At 52.0% G+C, this 20,153-nt stretch overlaps 2 protein-coding genes and 1 non-coding gene across 6 annotated transcripts in view; 2 read left to right on the forward strand and 1 right to left on the reverse strand.

The window, feature by feature from the left end:
• Positions 1-16,055, reverse strand: part of Lrsam1 (leucine rich repeat and sterile alpha motif containing 1) — a 36,952-nt gene extending 20,897 nt beyond the window's left edge. Inside the window, exons 1-11 of one of the 4 annotated variants that reach the window (XM_052182220.1) lie at positions 15,979-16,055; positions 15,452-15,666; positions 13,750-13,845; positions 12,377-12,433; positions 11,309-11,353; positions 9,894-9,971; positions 8,280-8,348; positions 7,382-7,466; positions 6,566-6,687; positions 2,744-2,834; positions 1,278-1,408 (exon numbers count right to left, since the gene is read on the reverse strand). In XM_052182220.1, the coding sequence (XP_052038180.1) occupies positions 1,278-1,408; positions 2,744-2,834; positions 6,566-6,687; positions 7,382-7,466; positions 8,280-8,348; positions 9,894-9,971; positions 11,309-11,353; positions 12,377-12,433; positions 13,750-13,821 (750 nt within the window). In that variant the 5' untranslated portion in view covers positions 13,822-13,845; positions 15,452-15,666; positions 15,979-16,055. The other 3 variants (XM_052182218.1, XM_052182219.1, XM_052182221.1) reach the window with 3 other exon arrangements.
• A 64-nt stretch (positions 16,056-16,119) lies between these two features.
• Rpl12 (ribosomal protein L12) lies at positions 16,120-18,515 on the forward strand. The gene is made up of 7 exons (XM_052182222.1): positions 16,120-16,257; positions 16,499-16,572; positions 17,041-17,139; positions 17,451-17,532; positions 17,988-18,074; positions 18,215-18,327; positions 18,465-18,515. Exons 1-7 carry the CDS (start codon positions 16,221-16,223, stop codon positions 18,468-18,470), a joined length of 498 nt encoding a protein of 165 aa, XP_052038182.1. The 5' UTR covers positions 16,120-16,220; the 3' UTR covers positions 18,471-18,515.
• On the forward strand, positions 17,778-17,907 carry LOC127686519 (small nucleolar RNA SNORA65). The gene has a single exon (XR_007978142.1). It is a non-coding gene; the product is annotated as a small nucleolar RNA SNORA65 (small nucleolar RNA).
• Positions 18,516-20,153: the final 1,638 nt, after the last annotated feature.

Genomic DNA, 20,153 nt, shown 5'->3' on the forward strand with positions numbered 1-20,153 from the left:
GGGTCATTTAGCACGCAATCCTTTACTGAGCTCAGCTCTGTGGAGTGTTGCCAGGGTAACGTGAAGGACACAGAGAGCCCAGAGCATGTCTGACCTAGGCTGGTCCTGCTCACGGGACGCACCGTCTATACTGAGAATCAGGGCCAGTGACGTGGCTACTGCCACCAAGCCTGGTGACCTGAGCTTGATCTCTAAGACCCACAGTGTGGCAGGAGAGGACCGACTCCTGACAACTGTCCTTATGGTGTTCATGTGGATTCCTTCTTCTCCACAAAATAAATAAAAGAAAATTAAAATACACCGAGAGGCTGGAGAGATGGCTCAGCAGCAGTAAAGTGCTTTACACAACCTGACGGCCGGTGGTCAACCAGAGCCCACTAAAGAGCGGAGAAGAACCCTACGGAGTCATCCTTGGGCCCCAACATGTGTGCCAGAGTGGGTGCATGCACACATTCACATGCGTACATACAGAATAATAATAAATAATTTTTTAAAGTTTAAGGTCATCCTTGGCTAAATAAAAAAAAAATTACTAAGATAAAATGAAAATCGAAGTGTGAGCAGTGTAATGGCTATTCCTGGTTGTCAACTTGACTATATCTGGAGTGAACTACAGTCTAGAATTGGAAGGCTCACCTATGATCCTAATTTGGAGGCTCAGAGATATAAGTTTCTGACCTGGATCTTGGCATGGAGACCTTGAAGCATAGTGGCTAAGACAAGGAGATCTTTCAAGATCTCCTTTCAAGATCATCAAGATCATTTGGGATTAAAGACAAGGAGGCACACGCCTTTAATCTGGGCCACACCCTCTGCTGGAGATATATAAGGACATTGGAAGAAGGAAGATTCTCTCCCACTCTTCCTTGCCTGCTTGCTTCATGGGACTGAGAAACTGCTAGAACCTTGGACTTCCATCCACAGCTGCTGCTGATCGTTGTTGGGGAGTTGGACTACAGACTGTAAGTCATTGACAAATCCCTAACTATATAAAGACTATCCATACGTTCTGTGACTCTAGAGAACCCAGACTAATACAGAAGAGGTCCAGGTGGGAGTGGCTGGCCCTAAGATGCTGTGGAGACAGGGACACGGTTTGTTCAGGGAGCGGAGAGAAAACCTGGTCAGCTGCTGCGTGGTGAGCTGGTGGCCTGGAGCAGCCGTGGTCGCTGAACCTGTGGGTGTGAGGGGGGATCTGGGGGCACAGCTCCGATCGCTTCTTATGCAGGCGGCCGCAATGCCCACACGCGCATGCCCGCGCAGGCAGTTCATCTTACCTGCCATTCAGCCTCCTCCCTGGAGAATCTGCTCGTGGGTCCATCAGGGCTGTCCTGGGAGCTCTCCGCTCCATCTTGCTCCAGGACTGGCAGCAGGTACTGAGAAGGGGGGTAATAGTCCAGCCCTGACTCTGTGGGGAAGAGGCACAGGCTGGCCTGGAGACCCCAGCGGCTGGCTCCTGCTATCCCCGCCTTCCCTGCTCAGTCCATGCTCATCTCCCTGAGCTGGGCTGCCCTGCGGTCTGATGATTACTGCTTAGTGTCGGGCCTGGTGACATAGGCTTGTAATCCCAGCTATTCAGAAACCAGAATGACGGCAAGTTCTAAGCCTGCGAGGGCTACAGAGCAAGTTCAAGGCCAGCCTGAGTAACAGCAAGACCCTGTCTCAAAATGAAAAACAGAAAAAAGGGCTGGGATGTACTGAACGGTAGAGCCCTTGTCTGCCATGTGTGAAGGCCCGTTCAATCCCCTAGGGAGGGAAATACATGACGTCATGTATATTGAGCTCTGAAGTCAGGATATGCATATATACGCATTTACTTTTATGTCTATTGGTTGTTTTATTTTTTTCCGAGACAGGGTTTCTCTGTGTAGCCCTGGCTGTCATGGAACTCACTGTGGAGAACAGGCTGGCCTCGAACTCAGAAATCCCGCCTGCCTCTGCCTCCCAAGTGCTAGGACTAAAGGCATGTGCCACCACCACCCGGCCTCAGGGGATGGAATCCAGGGCCTTATATACCAGTGGGTGCTCAGTGTTCTATGGCCCGCCTATAGCTCCAGGCCATTTTGCTCTTTGAAAAGAGCATCCTTCCCCAGCACCAGGAACAATTCACATGACCAGAGGCTGTGCCCTGAGAATGTCCTGGGTGACAGGAGCTGTAGCTGACAACAGCTGAGGCTGCTCCCTCCTGGTCCTAGACCCTAAGTCTTAGTCTCCAGTGAGGCTTATCCCTGCTCCTCCCCCAAGCTCAGGCCACGGGGTCTCCCGTAGGCAGCCCCAGGGGCCTGCCTAGCTTGCTGTCCTCCATGCTCTCTCCTTTACGTGCATTACTTATCACGGTATGATGTGATCTTTGTGAGACCAGCTCTCCTGCTGGACACTGACCCCCCCCCCCCCCAGTTTTGCTCCATGGCCTCCAGCACCCCGGCTACACTGGCCCTCTCTCTATCACACTCTCCTTCTCCTCCGGGCTCCTTCAAACTGGCCTCCGAGCCAGAAACACAGCCTCCTTTCCAGGCCCTCAGGCGTCTGCTGCTTTCACACAGGCCTTCCCCGGCCCTGACCTGAGCCTACGCCTGACTCTGCTCTCCTAAGCCCAGCCTGGGTGCTCACGTTCCTGAGATGGTTCATTGTACCTGTTTCCCTCACTGCACCCTGGCCTCCAGCCAAGCCGTCTGGACCTGCTGGTCTTTGCTGTTCCCAGCCTGGTGGCAGGAGAAGGCCACCGGGGGTGGCCTGCCTTTACCTTTGCAGAGGAACTGCTGCACGGCCGCAGTGCCAGCTCCACACACCTCTGGTGGGGGGTAGACCATTGCCGAGGCGTCGAGGCTCAGCGTCTGTGGACACAGGGAACCCCTTCTTTACAGTGCAGTTGAAGGTCACCTGGTTATTTACTTGGGAGCTTACTGTCTCCCCTGCCGAGCAGGAGCACCCAGGGAGCACCCAGGGAGCAGAGAAGGCCAGGTTTAAAGAGCATTAACCCCACCTGGGCGACACTTGTTATCATTAGTAAAGTGTGGTAATTGCTATGTGGACTCTGGGACACACTGCCCAGTATGGTGGCTGCAAGTCACAGGTGGCCATTTACATTTCTTGAGTTGTGTGTGCATGCACACATGTGCATGTGTGGAGGGCCAGGGGAGAACCCTGAGTGTGTTCATTAGGTTTCTCACTGGCCTGGAGCTTGGTTAGCTGGCTAGTGAGGCCCAGGGACCCACCTGTGTCTGCCTCCCGCGGGCTGGGATTGCAGGCTTTTACAGGACTGACTCTAGGGACCGAGTGCAGGCCCTTTACAAGCATTCTCCCCACTAAGGCACTGCCCCACATCACCCTTTATTTCTCCCTTAAGACAAGATCTTGTTCTGTGGTTCAGGATGCATTGAACTTGTGGTCCTCCTGCCTCTGCCTCCCAAGTGCCATGATTACAGGTGTGCCCTGTGACAAGCAGCCCTCATTTCAGTTTTAATTAGTTAGGGTCACCTTGGCTATATAAGCCACATGTTGGCTTGGTAGCCACTAGCACAGATGACAGCATTTCTTTCTTTCTTTCTTTCTTTCTTTCTTTCTTTCTTTCTTTCTTTCTTTCTTTCTTTCTTTCTTTTCTTCCTTCCTTTCTTCCTTTCTTCCTTCCTTCCTTCCTTCCTTCCTTCCTTCCTTCCTTCCTTCCTTCCTTCCTTCCTTTCTGTGTTTTTTCGAGACAGGGTTTCTCTGTGTAGCCCTGGCTGTCCTGGAACTCACTCTGTAGACCAGACTGGCCTCGAACTCAGAAATCTGCCTGCCTCTGCCTCCCAAGTGCTGGGATTAAAGGCATGTGCCACCACCTCACTGATGGTGCGGGTGACAGCTGATGACAGCATTTCTATTACCTGCGGGGAGGAGTAGCCATGGATTCTGTCTCTTGAGACACACCCGGTCTTTCTTTAAGCCCCAGCACCATCTGCTGTGTATCCTAAACAGGTTACTTGGGTGTGCTGGGCTGTAGCTGAGTGTCTCACACACACAGCATCTCTTATTTGACACAACGCATTGTAGTAACGGGACAGCACTGGACGGAGTTGGCACACAATGTGGCCATTAACAACGCCCATGTTCTCGCCCTGAGAAAAGGTCTGCCCAAGGGGCCAAGAGGCTCCTAAGAGGTTTTTAAAGGCAGGGCTGGGAAATGAGCCCCACCTGAGCTTCTGCTGTCGAAGTGCTGGGGTTCAAGCACGCTATCAAGTGCTCCCCACTGAGCCACATCCCCAGTCCCCTAGGGCTCTTAGTATCTCAGACCCAATAGCTTTGGGACCAGGGACATGCTCTGAGCGACACAAACACACGCAACAACTGCAAAGCACCTGTGACCTTTACCTATGACTCAATAGAGATTCAGTACCACATTTAGTTCTTTGGTCAAACCAGGCATATTTCAAATGCTCCAGAGTTGTATGTGGCTAACGGCTGAAGGGAGTTGTGACTTTTCAGAATCCATAGTTGAGGCAGCAAGCAGACTTAGAGCCCGGGCACGGCGGACAAGCTTGAAGCAAGGTTGTGGTTGAGCCATTCCACAAACAGACCGGCCATAAAAGAAGGGGCATGCCTGGGAAAACTCCTATGGGTCAGACACTATCTGTACTGGAGTCTCCTGTCTCCTGTCCCTTGGATGCAGTTTACTAATGTCAAAGTGACCTTCCTGCTAACAAAAATAAACCGCCCTCTTATATTGCTGACAGCCTGATCTGCATGTATGCCAAAAAACCCACCCTGTGCGCCAGAATCCCCCGCCAATGTTTGAATCAGCAAATCACGTGTAACCGCGCCAACCCCCCCTGACTTTTCCTATATAAACCCCTAACTTTTGAGCCTCAGGGTCGACTCCTCTGTCTCCTGTGCGAGATACGCGTTGGCCCGGAACTCTGATAATAAACTGCCTCATGCGTTTGCATCAAGTCGGTCTCTCGCATTTCCTTGGGTGTACGCTATCCCGAGAATGGAGTGGGGGTCTCCCCAAAAGGAGGTCCTACACAGCCACTGAATTAGGGCACACAGTCAGGAGAACCTTCCGTCAGCACAGAACATTCTCCTGAGGGCAGAGGAAGACACTGACTGAGCACACCACACTTTACCACCTTGAGATGGGCACCACACAGATGTGCTGTTTCTGCTCGCCTGCCAGTTCCCCAGACACTGCTGCTCTTCAGGCTGGCATGACAGAGGTGACTCACCAAAAGAAGGGGGAGGGAGGGCTGGAATGCTCAGTCAGGTTGTCACCACTGTGACAGACAAGTCCCTGTCCAGATACTAAGCTTTACAGAGATGACAACCATAAGCTTGTTCAGTACCATCTGTGACCACCTAGTGTGGCCCCTGAGAAGTCCAATAAACTGTGCCCTAGTTTCTTCATTGGCGAAGTCTAAGAGGATGCGCCTCACAGGGGTTCTGTGAGGGCTAGCCCAGGCTCACACAGTGCTGTCGAGGCTGGGGAGGTGGCTGGGTTGGCTGATGCTTGTCTAGCACAAGTGAAGCCCTGGGTTTAACCCCTAGTACCACACAAAGTCGGTGTGTTGGTGCACATCTGTGTTGGTGCACATCTGTAATCTCAGCACTCTGGAGGTGGAGGCAGGAAGATCAAAAGTTCAAGACTGTCCTTAGCTACACAGTAGATTCAAGGCCAGCCTGGGCTACATGACACTTTGTCTCAACAAACACACAAGAGTGCCAGGAGAGCAGCAAGCCTGTGTCACGGCTGAGAGCTGTCCCTGAGCGGGCCACCTAGTGCACCCTGTGGTGGGCTGAACTGTATGTCTGCTTTATATGCTGAAGTCCTAGGCCCTCCAGAACGTCACCTCATTTACAGCCAGGCTGCACCCTAACCTGATCAGACTGGTGTCCTTTAAGAAAGAGCTAATTAGACGCAGACGTGTGGAACCAGCGAATGGACACAGCCCACCTGCAGAGGGCCTGGAGAGGAGCTGCCCTGCTGACACTGGGATCTGGACCCTCATCCAGGTTGTGAGGACATAGAGTTCTTTTCAGCGAGCTGCCTGCTGAGGGGCGGTCAGCTGTGTCACCCTGAGATGATTCATATGGAGTCCAAGGATATATTCACCCTACCCCCCTGTGCTCTGATGAGATGCTATTTCTATCTGGTCACACTGAAGCCCACATCTCCACATTTCCCCTGCCCAACCCCAGCCCTCTCTTCCAGCTTTCCGAACTCCAGGCATAGTAATTTCTGGCCCCATCACTTCCTGTCCCAGCCCATTCTATGCGTACTTCCTGACTCCTTTTGCCCTGTTCTTGCCACAGGATGCGCCCATTTCCGTGGCCAGGTCCCAAAGCTCATTCCTCTTTAAAGTCTGGCTTGAAGGCCACAGGGTGGGACATAGAAGGGGCCCTTCTGGATTCACCTGGTCTCCTTCACTTTGGACTTAAGCCCTCCCACCTCCATGACTGAAACAAAGTTACCACATGACAAGCGTTCACATGGCGGTCTCTCTGTTAGCTCCACATGAGTCTCTGGGACAAGGCACTCAGGAAGAGAGGGCAGCTCTAGTGAGTAGCACCGGAGAGAATGCCCCAGCCTCACCTCCAGGGTCCGCACATGTGCCAGCATCTGGGGAAGCCTCTGAATGTTGTTTTCACTGATGTCGAGGGTACGCAGGCTCCGCAGCTCCCCCAGGGTGTCAGGAAGCTGCTTCAGCTTGTTGTCTGCAGAGACCCGGATGCAAACTCAGCGCTCCAGAGCCTCCTGCCGCCCAGAGGATGTGGGCTGGGAGGCTGCCCCTGCTTAGTAGCTGAGTGTCTTGGGACACCTGGCCTGCCCTCCTGGGGCCTTTCCTCTAATACAGCACCGCTGTCTGCCATCAGTCACGGGATGAGCTGGCACCGAGCAGAGAGGCCAGGGGCAGGAAGAGAACGGGGAGGAGCTTGGCCAGCGAGGCAGGTCCTCTTTGGAAGATGAGAACATACCCTGGCACCTCGGCTAGTCGCTACCTCACTGTGGGTGGCAGTTCCTGAGGAAGCCACTGCTCTGAGCCCACTTTCCTCATGTTAGTGGGGCAAGCCCCATCCTCTGCCTGTCTGGCAGTCATGGGCCCAGCATCAGTCAGTGTCCCGCGCTACCAGGAGCCACTGCAGCGGCACCTCCTTCTGACCTGCTCATCTCCACACTCCGTTCCCATCACTTAGCTAACCCATCGCTACGATGGCCTGTCTTCTGCCCTACAAGTCTCTGATTCTGAGGGTCATGGAACTCTTTATAGACATACTGCTTCTGGTTGCCATGGAGACAGACTGATCTATCTAGCAGGAGGTCAGTCTGGCCTGCAGCATCGCCCTCACACTCAGTGGCCTGACTCTAGAGCTGCCTGAGGAAGGCGTGAACGGGGCTTGGTGTCCTCACCTTTCACATTGAGGGTCTGGAGCTGCAGCAGGTTCCCAATAGAGCGAGGGAGCTGCGTGAGTTGATTCCTTTCCACATTCAATACCTAAGAGAGACAACAGGGACATGAGCCCTCCATGGGACGACAGCGGCATCTGCACGGTCAGGCCTGCTCCATCGGGGACTGGATATACAAGCCCGTGTTTCTTCTAGCAGTCCCAAGAGGGAAATGAAAACTGAGGTTAAGTCACGTGTCCAAGCCCTTGGTCACACTCCTACGTGAGGGCTCAACATATGCAGGATGCCTAGGAATTGCATGAACCAACGTGGAGGGAGAAAGGTATAAGGACTGTGGTATGGTTTCTACTGTTGTGCAGTGGGGAGGTCTAGCTCAGGGCTAGCCCCAATTCAATCACTCGGACAGGGCAGAAGCAGCTACAAAGTATCAGGGAGCCTGGAGTGTACAGATCTTGTCCTTTCAAGAAAATATTTAAAATTTTATTTTTATTTTATATGTATGAGTGTATTGCCTACATATAAGTGCACCTTCTGTGTGCAGTACCTGAAGAGGCCAGAAGAGGGCATTAGATCATTTGAAACTGGAGTTAAGAGATGGCTGTGAGCTCCCAGGTAATCTCAGGAACCCAACCAGGGTCCTGTGTAAGAGTAGCCAGTGTCCGTAACCACCAGCCATCTCTACAATCCCTGGAACCTGTCTTTAAGACAGAGGCCCACTGGGTATTTGTTTTTATGGGGAAAAGCTAAAGCTATGAAGCCATGAAATACTGAGGAGTACAAGCTGAGTCCTGGAAGATTCTCACTGCCAGGCAGCACCGACGCCAGGACACCCCCCACCCCACCCCCACCCTGCAGCCGACAGCACCCTCCTCGTTACACAGTCTGTGCCCTGCAGCCTTACCTGCAGGACTGTCAGCTGCCCCATGTCATCAGGGAGGGCTGTCAGCTGGTTGTCATGGAGATCCAGAACCTACAGAACAAACACGTCTGTCAGGCCCCCAAATCCCAGAGCAGCTGACGGGGATAAGGCCACCTCATACCCTGGTTTTGTGATGCCCCCTTCCTCCAGCACCAGTCAGCACCCTATCTCGTAATCTTTTTGTTTGTTTTTTGATTTTTGAGACAGGGTTTCTCTGTGTATCCCTGGCTGTCCTGGAATTCACTCTGTAGACTGGGCTGGCCTCATAGTCAGAGATCCGCCTGCCTCTGCCTCCCAAGTGCTGGGATTAAAGGTGTGCACCACCACTGCTCATAATCTTTTCATACAAATTCATTGTTTGTTTGTGTTTTGAGACAGGCTTTCTACATAGCTCTGGCTGTCCTGGAGCTCACCCTGTATATCAGGCCTCAAACTCTGAGATCCACCAGCCTCTGAGTGCTGGGATTAAAGGTGTGCACCACCATGCCCAACTCTATTTATTTATTTATTTATTTATCATTGTGAGTGCACTGTTGCTACCTTCAGACACAACCAGAAGAGAGCATTGGACCCCATTACAGATGGTTGTGAGCCACCATGTGGTTGCTGGGAATTGAACTCAAGACTTCTGGAAGAGCAGTCAGTGCCCTTAACCAATGAGCTATCTCTCTAGCCCTGCCCACCTCCTTTTTTTTTTTTTTTTGAGACAAGGTCTCAGTAAGTAGTCCTGGCTGGCCCTGAACTCAGGGATCTGCCCGCCTCTGCTGGGACAAGGGGATGGGCCAACACACTCAGTTCTAGCAGTTCTCCGGCTCACAGTAGTCTTCTTTTAGGGTTTACAGAGAGGCTCTTACGATGTAGCCCAGGCTAGATCAATTCTCTTGCCTAAGCCTCTTCGCTAGTGCTCGGGATTGCAGGTATGTGCTACCAAGTCTGGCTTCAGTATTCTCTTTTTACTGAATATAAACATTATGCATGGCCTGGGGGGGGGGGGTGACTCAGAGGCAGAGCGGGTGATCGGCATGGTGAAGTGAGCATAGCCAGTTCGAGGCCAGCCAGGACTGCACAGTGAGACTGCCTCTAAAACAAAGGAATCACCATGGAGCAAAAGCTACCCCAACCCCACCTGTCGGAGCGAGTGCTGGAGGAGCGTGCCTTCAGTCTTTACTCTTAGGGTGGGACCCACTCTTAGCAGCTCCACCTTCATACAGAACCACCCAAGGCTGACCTTGTAACTATATTATGACTCTATCATGTCCAGGATGGGTCCACGGGCAGGAGGGGGCCCACGCAGGTCACTGAGGAGGCAAGTTGCCCTCTCTGGATGCCCCTCCCACTCCCTATTGTTTGGGCCATCATGTCCATCCCTTCTGCTGACCTGGCCTGCCCACCTGGACACCTCAGAGGGCAGGCAACGGAGCTGGTTTCTTTACCAACCACACACACCCTAGTACTTAGAAACACGCTGCTCAAACACCACACTGAGCACTCTACGGGTGCCATCTGGTGCAAACTTTAGCAGAGAGCACACAGGGAGGGTGCAGAGGCTCAGCTGCCACAGAACACAGTCCCCGATGCCTGGAGGACGCCCGGTACCTTGATGGTGGCGAGGCTCAAGAGGCTGCAGGACTTGGGAAGCAGGGAGGTGAGGTGGTTTGTGTGGACAATCAACACCTGGGAGGAAAGACGAGAGAGAGAGAGAGAGAGAGAGAGAGAGAGAGAGAGGGGAGGTCAGGCTGCAGAAGAGCAGCAGGAAGGCTAAAGGCGAGGTAAGGGGCTTGGCACAGGGCACAGGGAGGCCACGCTCTGCTCCCTGAACCTTTGCTCAACCAGACGAGAGCCATGGGCACTTCTGAATCTGACTCCGTGGCTGAAATTCCCAGGGTGGAAGGGAGTCTGGGGTCTAACTATCCTGACGCTGAGAAGGGTCGCTACCAGGAGTTTCACTTTTCCTGGTTCATGGAAGCCAGAGTAGTGAAGTGCCTTTCTTCAAGGGCAGCCCTGACAACTAATAAGTTAACTGGATGGACAGTGTTTAGCCCAGGCTGTCACGTGGTCCTGTGTCAACCATGGCTGTTTTTGTTAAACGTTAACTCCTGCTCTGATGTTTCAGCGGTAAGAATTTCGCTCTACTGTTGGCAGGGAGCGCGTTTCCAGGTCTGGCGGTGTGCATGCACCCACCTGCACGAGACGCCTAGAGTGATCTTCCTCTCCTTCTAACGGAGGGAGAGCCAGAACCACTGAGTCCCTTCAATTAATGGCACTGGCCTGGGGTGGGGGTGGGGGGACAAGGGACACTCACACAATACCAAGACACAGCTATAAATGTCTTCTTCACTCTACAGATGAAGGAATTGGGGTGCAGGCTGAAGATGGCTTGGCAGTTAAGAGCACTAACCGGTTTGTTCCAGAATATTCGGGTTTGATTCCCAGCATCCACACGTCGGCTCACGACCCACGACCATCTCTAACTCTAGTTCCAGAGATCTGATGGGCTCTGGGCTCCCCAGGCACCACACACATGTGTACAGATAAACATGCAAGCAAAATACTCATACAAGTAAAATGCTAAAAGCTAATAAAAAAAAAAAGCTGGAGAGATGGCTCAGCGGTTATGAGCACTAACTGCTCTTCCAGAGGTCCTGAGTTCAATTCCCAGCACCCACATGGTGGCTCACAACCATCTGTAATGGGATCTGATGCCGCCTTCTGTTGTGTCCGAAGATAGCGGCAGTGTACTTACATATGTAAAATAAATAAAACTTAAAGGTGTGAGTGTGTAGGAAACTACTTAAGTCATAAAGCTAGTGAAAGGCAGAGCCTGGAGCTGTCCCGCCCCAGAGCCTGCTCTCCTAACTGTGACAACCTCTCCTGAAGGCTGGATGGGGCAGGGGCAGGGGCAGGGCCAGAGAGAAGGATGTTGGCTATGGAACGATGGTCCCTCTAAGTCCCATGCGGAGTCCCCCAAGCAGACATTCAGAAAGTGAGTTTCTGAACAAGTCTCTGCTCACCTTTTTCTGTAGAACTTTGCACGTTGCAAAAGCCCCAAATGGAATCTAAGAAAAGACAAAGAGTCAGTACCTTGTCACCTACCAGTGTCTCACCTCTCTCTCTGTGGTGCTGGGGTTGGGCGGTGGCTAATGACAGGAAATCACTGTACTGGAGAGCAGTGCTGAGCTAGGAGAGGGCTATGGAGGTGAGCTGGGGGTGTGGTCAGCCCTCTCCCAGTCAGCTGGCAGGACACTGCCCAGGCTGCTCTAGCCTACCTACTCTGCGGTACCAGAACCATCAACAGGTGGAGAATGTGCTCTTCCAGCTCCTCAGGAATCTGTGGATCTTTTCCCTCCCCCCACAGCACTGCGACTGACCACCAGGCATCTTGCATGCATGGTAAACTCTACCACTGAGTTCTGTCCGGAGTTTTCCTTCTTATCTTTCTCTGGGGTTTTACTATGTAGCCCAGGCTGACCTCAAACTCCTCCCTACCTCTGCCTTGCGAATGGAATGCTGGGAATAAAGGTGTGCCCCACTCCACCTGGCTCACTTTTTAAGAAGGCCCTGACTTTTGGAGGTTATGTTGAGGCCAAAAGATCATTTCAATTCTTTTGAAAAGAACATGATATAAGGAACATCTCTCTCTCTCTTCTTTTCAAGACAGGGTTTCTCTGTGTAGCCCTGGCTGTCCTGGAACTCACACTGTAGACCAGGCTGGCCTCGAACTCAGAAATCTGCCTGCCCGCCTCTGCCTCCAGCGCTTCTGGATGCGCCTGTGTGTGCACACTCGCACACAGGTGAGGTCTTCACTTCCTAGGAGAGACTTCCTCCCTACCTTACGTTTTGAGACAGTCTCTCACTAAACACAGATCACTGATTCAGCTAGGATGGTTGGCGAGCAAGCCCCAGGGAAGTTCTCATGCTTACCGGGGCAGCGTTCCACTGGTGGAGCTACCCGCACGTCTTCTACTTTTGCCATTTTGAAAGTCTCATTCCACATCTGTCCCCCCTACCCTCACCCCAGGATACAGGACCCAAGAAAACAGGAGAGATTAAATTCACAGCCTGTATCATCCTCAGATTACCTCGGAGAGCTCACACTTAGAGATGTCAAGAATGTCATCTGCCCCAGCTTCTTTTGCCTGAGGAGAAAAAGATGGTTTTTAAATGAAATGTTTTTGAGACAGGGTCTTATCATGTAGACAAAACTGGCCTCCAACTTCTGTTCTCCTGCTTGTGTCTCCCAAGAATTAGCTCTCTGCAGAGCTTCAAGAGAAGGACTTTGAAAAAGTCAAATCTTGTGGCGCACGCCTTTAATCCCAGCACTTGGGAGGCAGAGGCAGGCGGATTTCTGAGTTCAAGGCCAGCCTGGTCTATAGAGTGAGTTCCAGGACAGCCTGGGCTACACAGAGAAACCCTGTCTTGAAGGAAAAAAAAAGAAAGCTAGGCGGTGGTGGTGCAAGCCTGTAATCCCAGCACTCTGGAAGGCAGAGGCAGGTGGATTTCTGAGTTTGAGGCCAGCCTGGTCTACTGAATGAGTTCCAGGACAGCCAGGGCTATACAGAGAAACCCTGTCTCGAAAAAACCAAATCCAAAAAAACCAAAAACCAAAACAAAACAAAACAAAAAAAGTCAAATCTTAGCCAGGTGGTAGTGGCACACGCCTGTAGTCCCAGCTCTTGGGAAGCACAGGCAGGAGGATCTGAGTTTGAGGCCAGCTTGGTCTACAGAGCAAGTTCCAGGACAGTCAGGACTGAGAGAAATCTAGCTCCACCTCCTATCCCCCCAAAAGTCTTCCACTCCTGTGTGATCACAAAAGTTCCGTTCATCCTGTGAGCATTCACAGTGTTTTGCTCTTAAGATGAGTGGTAGGTAACTGGCCGTGGTTTTTCAGCCTTGAAGTGGTTTGTTTGTTGTAGTTGCTGTTGTGTGTCACCTTCCTGGACTCTCGCTCTTTAGCTCTACCTCAGAGGCTGCCTTAGGTTCTGCCCAAGCACAGGCAGCATTGCATCTTCCGGTGATACCTTCTGCAGCGGAGGCTGGTTTTGCATGAGAGGATCTCTATAGCTCAGGCTGACCTGGAATGCACTATACAGCCCTCCGTAATACTGGACCAGTGGCAATTTTCCTGCCTCAGCCTCCTAAAGGCCGGGATCACAGGTATAAGCCACCACACCCAGTTCTCAAGGCTTAAAAAAGTATTCAGGTACTTGTAGAATGGAGAAAATAAGAAAAAAAACCTATAGATGTAAGGAGCTGGAAGGGGCCACAGTCACAGCCTCCTTCTGTGGCCCAGTGACTGAGGTCCAGCAGGGAAAGAAACCATTAGGCAGTGCCATGCACTCATCCAGTGAGGAAGGGCACTCCCAGGGGCGGGAAGGCGGAGCCAACACCCCTGAAGACATTTTGGGGTGCCAAGGCGGAACATGGGAGCCAGAGACAATACATTGTGCCTTACCAGACACATCTGGTACTCCAGGCGTTTTCGAGCCTCCTCACTGGGCTTCCGCTTCCGAAAGAAGAGGGGCATCCTCTGGTGTGAGCTCTTCTGACCCTGGAGGATGACGGGAGACAGATCGACATCTGGGGACCTGCGCTGCATCCGACCTGCAGACAGGCAGCTCAGAGGTGCAGCAGCGGTCTGTGAGACTGCATGTTCCACATGGACAGGGCTGTCTGCCTCATCCGGCTGGGCCCCGAGCCCACATGGCAGTGCCCAACATTTTGTTTTATTGACAAAGCAATAAACACGGACTAGAGTGGAAAGAACATAAACACGCCAGGTGCTCTGGGCCTGGCCTACTGACCCACTGACCCTCTGCGGTGTCGGCATCCCCTTCCCAGGGCTAAACCCGATTTCCCCACCTTATGGAAGATTCCCCCAGGTGCCTTCCAAAGATGCCCTCTGAAGACTTTTTTCTTTTTTTTTTTTTTGGTTTCTCTGTATAGCCCTGGCTGGCCTTGAACTCAGAAATCCGCCTGCCTCTGTCTCAGCTGCCCTAGTGCTGGGATTAAAGGCGTGCGCCACCACTATCCGACCTCTGAAGACTCTTGATAGATTCAGCTGGTAAGTCACTTCTAGCTCTGGAAACTGTCAGAATGGCACCACCCAAGACCGTGGAGATAGCCATGACTAGGGGAACTTGACTATATCGATACTAAAGAGATCTATGAGTTAAATAAAAATTAAAATGCAATCTTCAGGTACCTTACCACCCTTACAGCTATTATTTGATTCCCGTTCCAGCCCTGGGGAGGATCCGATGCTCATTAAGTTCTGTCATCTGGTTCTGTGACCCAGACTGTAGAAACACCAGCCTGGAACGCCTGCCTCTCAAATCTGAGGCCGGGCAACTTGGATAGCTCCTTGGACCTCCCAGCTTAGCCAAGTTAATCTTTCTGTCCTGAATTCAGAAGCTGGCTGCCCATAGCTGGCCCAGAATCTGCAACTGCCAGTGCTGTATAAGAGCCAGCAACAGGAGGAGGCCATCATCTGGAGGAGTGTGTAACTAACAGCCTGGGCTTTGACACCTGAGACATGAGCCGTGTCACTTTGGGTCACCAGTCAGAGCCTGTCTCCTCATCTGTAATATGGAGTGATATTGCCAGTGCTGGGTTGTGAGGGGCTCAGTGACTTCATGTATGTAGTTCTATGCCACAGACTCTGCCACAGGGTCACACACACACACACACACACACACACACACACACACACACACACGACAAATGGATTCAGGACTATTACAGTTGCTAAGGAGAAGAGGGCTAGAGGAGTCTTTTGCAGCTGAGGACACATTTGGTCCTTAGAGGTTTCAGGTCTCCTCCATTCGTGGGCGTGGGCTGTCAGGAGAGGTTGTAGGGCCTGCAGGGCCAGCTCAGGCACTCCTGAGGAATGACGCAGAAACAGCTCCCTCCATCCCTTACAGATGGCCGCGACTTACCTTTTCTGCTCACTGGTGACTAGCACTCCCTCACCCGTATCCTCCACGTCTACATTTCCAAATACCCTCCTCTTCAATGACTATCTCTCAGCCACGTCCCCCTCCCTCACCGTTCTCAACAGGTATCTTTCAGTTCTGGTTAGAACTTTCCCGAAGGTCCAGCTTGGCTGGGAAGAGCCACACCCACCCTTCCCTGGTGGGGGCTGGCCAGTGGCTAACCTGGCTTTGTGGATGGGGAGGTCCTCCGCAGATGTTCCGATTCTGGGGTGGACCTCAAGGTAGGCCAGTCACTCTGAAGGCTTGGCCACAGAAACAAACCATAGGCACCCCCCAAAGCTGAGCTGGAGTCGGGTCTCCTTCAAACATAGCAAGTGAGGACCGAAACTCTAAATTTCAGAAAGACATGCAACTCAGGATGACAAAGTCTCGAGATTCTAGAAACCAAGGAATTGCAGAATTGAGAGTCGTGATTAGACCCGAAGAGTTTGTTCCTGTAACTAACATGCACATACCGTAAACTGGTTAGAAGGGTACTAGGGTGGCATTGGTACCAGGGTCCTGCAAGCCAGGTGCAGACCCCTTAGGGAAGGGGCGGGGCCCTGGGCGGGGTACCAGGTACTCCAGAGTCACCCTCAAGAGAAGGGAGCGTGGAGTACATCAGGAACCTGGAGCTCTGGTCCAGCCCTTCTAGTCTGTGCCCAGGCAAGGTGCTCCGAACAGTTACCCTTTCCGAACCCCGAGCTCACCCATACACCCAGCTCTGCAGTCCTCAGCCGCAGACGCCTGCCCACAAAAAACATGGCGTCTAGGGTGTCGCCCAGATAGTAGGTGGAGCCAGCAGTTCTCGCGAGAGCTGAGTTTTTCCTGCCTATATCCGGCGTGGGCGGAGCAGCCTCCGTCTTTTCCGCTTTCGGCTCGGAGGAGGCTACGGTGCAACTTTCTTCGGTCGTCCCGAATCCGGGTTCATCCGACACCAGCCGCCTCCACCATGCCGCCCAAGTTCGACCCCAACGAGATCAAAGTGGGTGCGTGCCTTCGCCGCGCCCGGGCTGCCGGTGGAGCCCTTTCCGCCGCGTGCTGTCCCCGGGCCTGGCGGGTCTCCCTGGGGCCCTGGCTTCCTCGTGTGTAAGGGGAGGGAGTCCGGACGTTCTGGCAGCCTGTGCGCCTTAGGGTAAGGCCTGGCCCGGGAGGTCTGCGGCCGGACGGCAGCGCGCAGGGCGGCCTGCGGCCTGCTCCGCAGAGATCCTAATTCTGCTCTTTCCTCAGTGTACTTGAGGTGCACCGGAGGCGAGGTCGGCGCCACCTCCGCCTTGGCCCCTAAGATCGGTCCTCTGGGTCTGGTAAGTCGCTGTTGCGCATGCCGATTGCCTGCATAAGTGGTGTGTTCCGGGGGGGGGGGTCAGAAGAGGGCACCACCATGTGCTCGTCGCGGGCCAGTATGTGGGTGCTGGGACTTGGGACCCCTAAAGGGAAACTAAGATGTCACGTGCACGTCGGCTCGTGCCACGGCGCAGTTGGGGCAGCCATCGGATTTTCTCGGATCCCCGCCGCTAGCCCGTGCGCCTTTAAAGGCGCACACGTGGGTGACACACGGCAGCCTAGTCTTTAAAGCTCTGAGGGTGCCCCACTGCAGCGGGTCGTGTTTTGCTTCCTTAGCCCTTACTGCAGAGTTGTCTTAGGAAAGAAAGATGCGGTGCCATTGTGGCCAGGCTCGTGTGGAATTGTGAGGAGGGATGGAGCCCTGGCTTGCAGTGAGCTTGAAGGCTCTGGCTTCGACTTTGGGCACATGGTAACTAATTTTTCCACAGTCTCCGAAAAAAGTTGGTGATGACATTGCTAAGGCTACCGGTGACTGGAAAGGTCTCAGGATTACAGTGAAACTGACCATCCAGAACAGACAGGCCCAGGTACTTATTTATTTCGTTTAGTGTCGGGGGAGGGTCAAGGTGGTAGCCCTCAGGAATCATGGGTCTTGTAAAGATCTCCCTGTCCTGGTGAATGATTTTATCTTTGTGGGAAGACTATAAGGCAAAAAAAAAGTTCATTGTGCAGATTGGTGGTGGGTGCCAGGGTGCATGAATTCCCCCATGCTAGAGTTTCAACTCTGGAGGTCAGGTCCAGCAGGAAGTACTTGCAGAGCTGTTGGTTCCTTCAACGAGTCTGGTGGTGGCGTTATTGGATGTTTCCTGGGCTGTATTCATTTCAAGTCTCTTTGCAGATTGAGGTGGTGCCCTCTGCCTCTGCCCTGATTATCAAAGCCCTCAAGGAGCCACCAAGAGACAGGAAGAAGCAGAAGAACAGTAAGTTGATCCACTCCAGTGCCTGCTACTTCCTGGCTTTATTGATCCATTTCCTGAACCCTAGGGTTGGAATCAGGCCACATTAGGACATTGTTGCTTGTCTTCTGGGTACAGAGATAAATAGTGCCCCGGGGTTGGGTGACATTTCGCCCTTGGCCTCAGGGATATAAGCTTATCTTTTCCCTAAAATATCTGTTCCTAAAACTGTTAGGGCCACTGGTGAGGGCTTGGTTCTGCCCTAGCCACCCGCCACTGCGCCTGACCAGTATTGTTGGCTGGTGCAATCCAGTGGTGAGCTGACAGTAAACCCCAGCTTTTAGGAAACGGGGTTGTCCTACATGTGGATGACTCTGTGCCGAAAGCATGGGAACACGTAGAAAGGTGAAGTCAACCGTGATCTTGTCTCAGAAGCTAGGGCAGGAGCTTTAAAAGGCTCTTCTGTTTTCTTTCTGCAGTTAAACACAGTGGAAACATCACTTTTGATGAGATTGTCAGCATTGCCCGACAGATGAGACACCGGTCTTTGGCCAGAGAGCTTTCTGGTGAGAGCAAGTTATTTTTCTCTGGCTTCCATTTTGCTGTTGAAGGTTCGGGATTTGGATGCAGTGTTTTTTTCCTGTTCTTGCAATGGAACTCTTGAATTCCCTTTCCCCTGCCGCTGAGACCACCATTCTTACTGTAGGAACTATCAAGGAGATCCTCGGTACTGCACAGTCTGTGGGCTGCAATGTGGATGGCCGCCACCCTCATGACATCATAGATGACATCAACAGTGGTGCCGTGGAGTGCCCAGCTGTGAGTGACTGCCTGTTACATTAGGGGAAAGCAGTTAGGGTGGGAAAGCTGGGCTTCTGTTGACCCTGGTGTTTTAAGAGGGGCATTGGTAAATATATTCCCCATCGTGATTGACAATTTTTCCCTTTCCCCCACAGAGTTAAGAAGAAACAAGAAAATATTTCAATAAAAGACTATCTGATAACCAATGGGCTTGGTTGTATTTTTAGGGGGGGGCAGGGAAGGGTTTTTTGGGATGTTCAGTCTGGCCTTGGTAGTAGGATCTAGGAAGCACTGATTCAAAGTCTTGGCAGTGCAGGCTCAGAAGAGCCTGGAAGGAAGGGTACTTTTCTGTGGGGTTGGTTAGGCAGGTCCAGTGCTGTGCTTGAACAATCAGATTTTTTGCGAGACAGGGTTTTTCTATGGTCTTACCTCACTGAGGCAGTCTTAAGTCAGGTCAATAATACAGTAAAGCTCGCTCTGGACACTCCATCCTGGAGGAGGTACAGGTAGGATCTGGGGTCTTATGCACAGCAATTGCAAATCCTTGGCATTCTCCATAAATCTGGGGAAAGGATGCTTTTGGTAGATTTGACTACAAAGCAGGGCATGTTGAAAGAGCTAGAATCTGGGCTGAGGGCAGTGACAGCAACTGTGCAAGGGAAAATAATGCAAGGGATAGCTTGCATTTTTTTTTCTTCCAATAAGCAAATTTAGAGGGGAAAACCCAATGTTAGAAGGGGCTGCAACACTCAGAGTGGGACATCAAATGGACCTGAGTTTGACTCACAGGGTTCACAACCATTTCAAAGGGGTAGCAAGCATGCTCACGTGCAACACTAACCTGAGTCAAGTCTGGGGACAAGGAGGGAGGTACCAGTGAGGCCCACCCGTCTTAATTTTACCATAAAGGGAAACTAGATAGTTTGTGCTGTGGTCAGTGTAACCAAGGTCCAAACTGGGCATCAGTGTCATATGTCTACCTTAAGTTCAGTGACAGTTGTATGTGATCTCTTCTGTAGAAAATGACTGCATTACCAGTGGCAAGCAGCCGTGCCACCAGAGCAGGCAAGCTCCCTCTTGGCACAGACTAATTGTGGGCACCTTGGAGGCTGAAGGTAGAGAGCTCTCAAGGACAAGGTCAGGACGGACAGTCAAAAACCTGGAGATGGCTCAGCTGGTTAGTGCATGCACAATTGCTCTGCCAGAGGACCTAGTCAATTTCTGACCAACAACTCCTTGGTTCCCAAGGATTTGCTGGCCTCTGAGCATGTCGGGTACATGATGCACATGAACACGGGGGCAACTAACAGTTAATAGTTTATTGCCTTTTGCAGAGGACTTGTGTTTTCCAGCACTCAAGTCATGTGGCTGAACACTTCAGCCCTTAGGGATTTGATGCCTTCTCTGCTGTGTAGGGACCTGTGCACATGTGATACTCATTCATACACAAATTTCTCCTAAAGGGGGCTAAAACTTGACTGAAGTACTACAAAAACTGAAACACTGACTAGAAATAACAGCTGCATGGTGGAACGTGGCACTAACCACTGTCCTCATTGAGGTTGTCCACTTTTCTTTGGCCTCAAACACACTATATGGCTGTTTTGTTTCACGTGTAGAGGGTCCAGGTGCCCACATAGGGTGGCTCACAACCACCTGACTTAACCTCAGTTCCAGGGAATTCAACACCTGGTCTCTTTGGACACCTGTACACATGATGCACATACTTATATTCAGGGCATGGGGTTGCATACACATGTTAAATGTCTTCACACAAAATTTTACATATTAATTGCAGCACTGCTCATGTAAATGGCTGCATCCCAAAATGTCCATCCACTGAG

Source organism: Apodemus sylvaticus, chromosome 5 (genome assembly GCF_947179515.1).
Source record: "Apodemus sylvaticus chromosome 5, mApoSyl1.1, whole genome shotgun sequence".
NCBI classification, from domain to species: Eukaryota; Metazoa; Chordata; class Mammalia; order Rodentia; family Muridae; genus Apodemus; species Apodemus sylvaticus.

What these genes read in the sequence shown, in the direction of transcription:
- Rpl12 (XM_052182222.1), top strand. Translation starts at nt 16,221, where the DNA reads ATGCCGCCCAAGTTCGACCCCAACGAGATCAAAGTGG. An exon ending in CCCCAACGAGATCAAAGTGG is followed by an intron (nt 16,258 to 16,498) that starts GTGCGTGCCTTC and finishes CTCTTTCCTCAG; the next exon opens with TGTACTTGAGGTGCACCGGA. An exon ending in TTTGGCCAGAGAGCTTTCTG is followed by an intron (nt 18,075 to 18,214) that starts GTGAGAGCAAGT and finishes TTCTTACTGTAG; the next exon opens with GAACTATCAAGGAGATCCTC.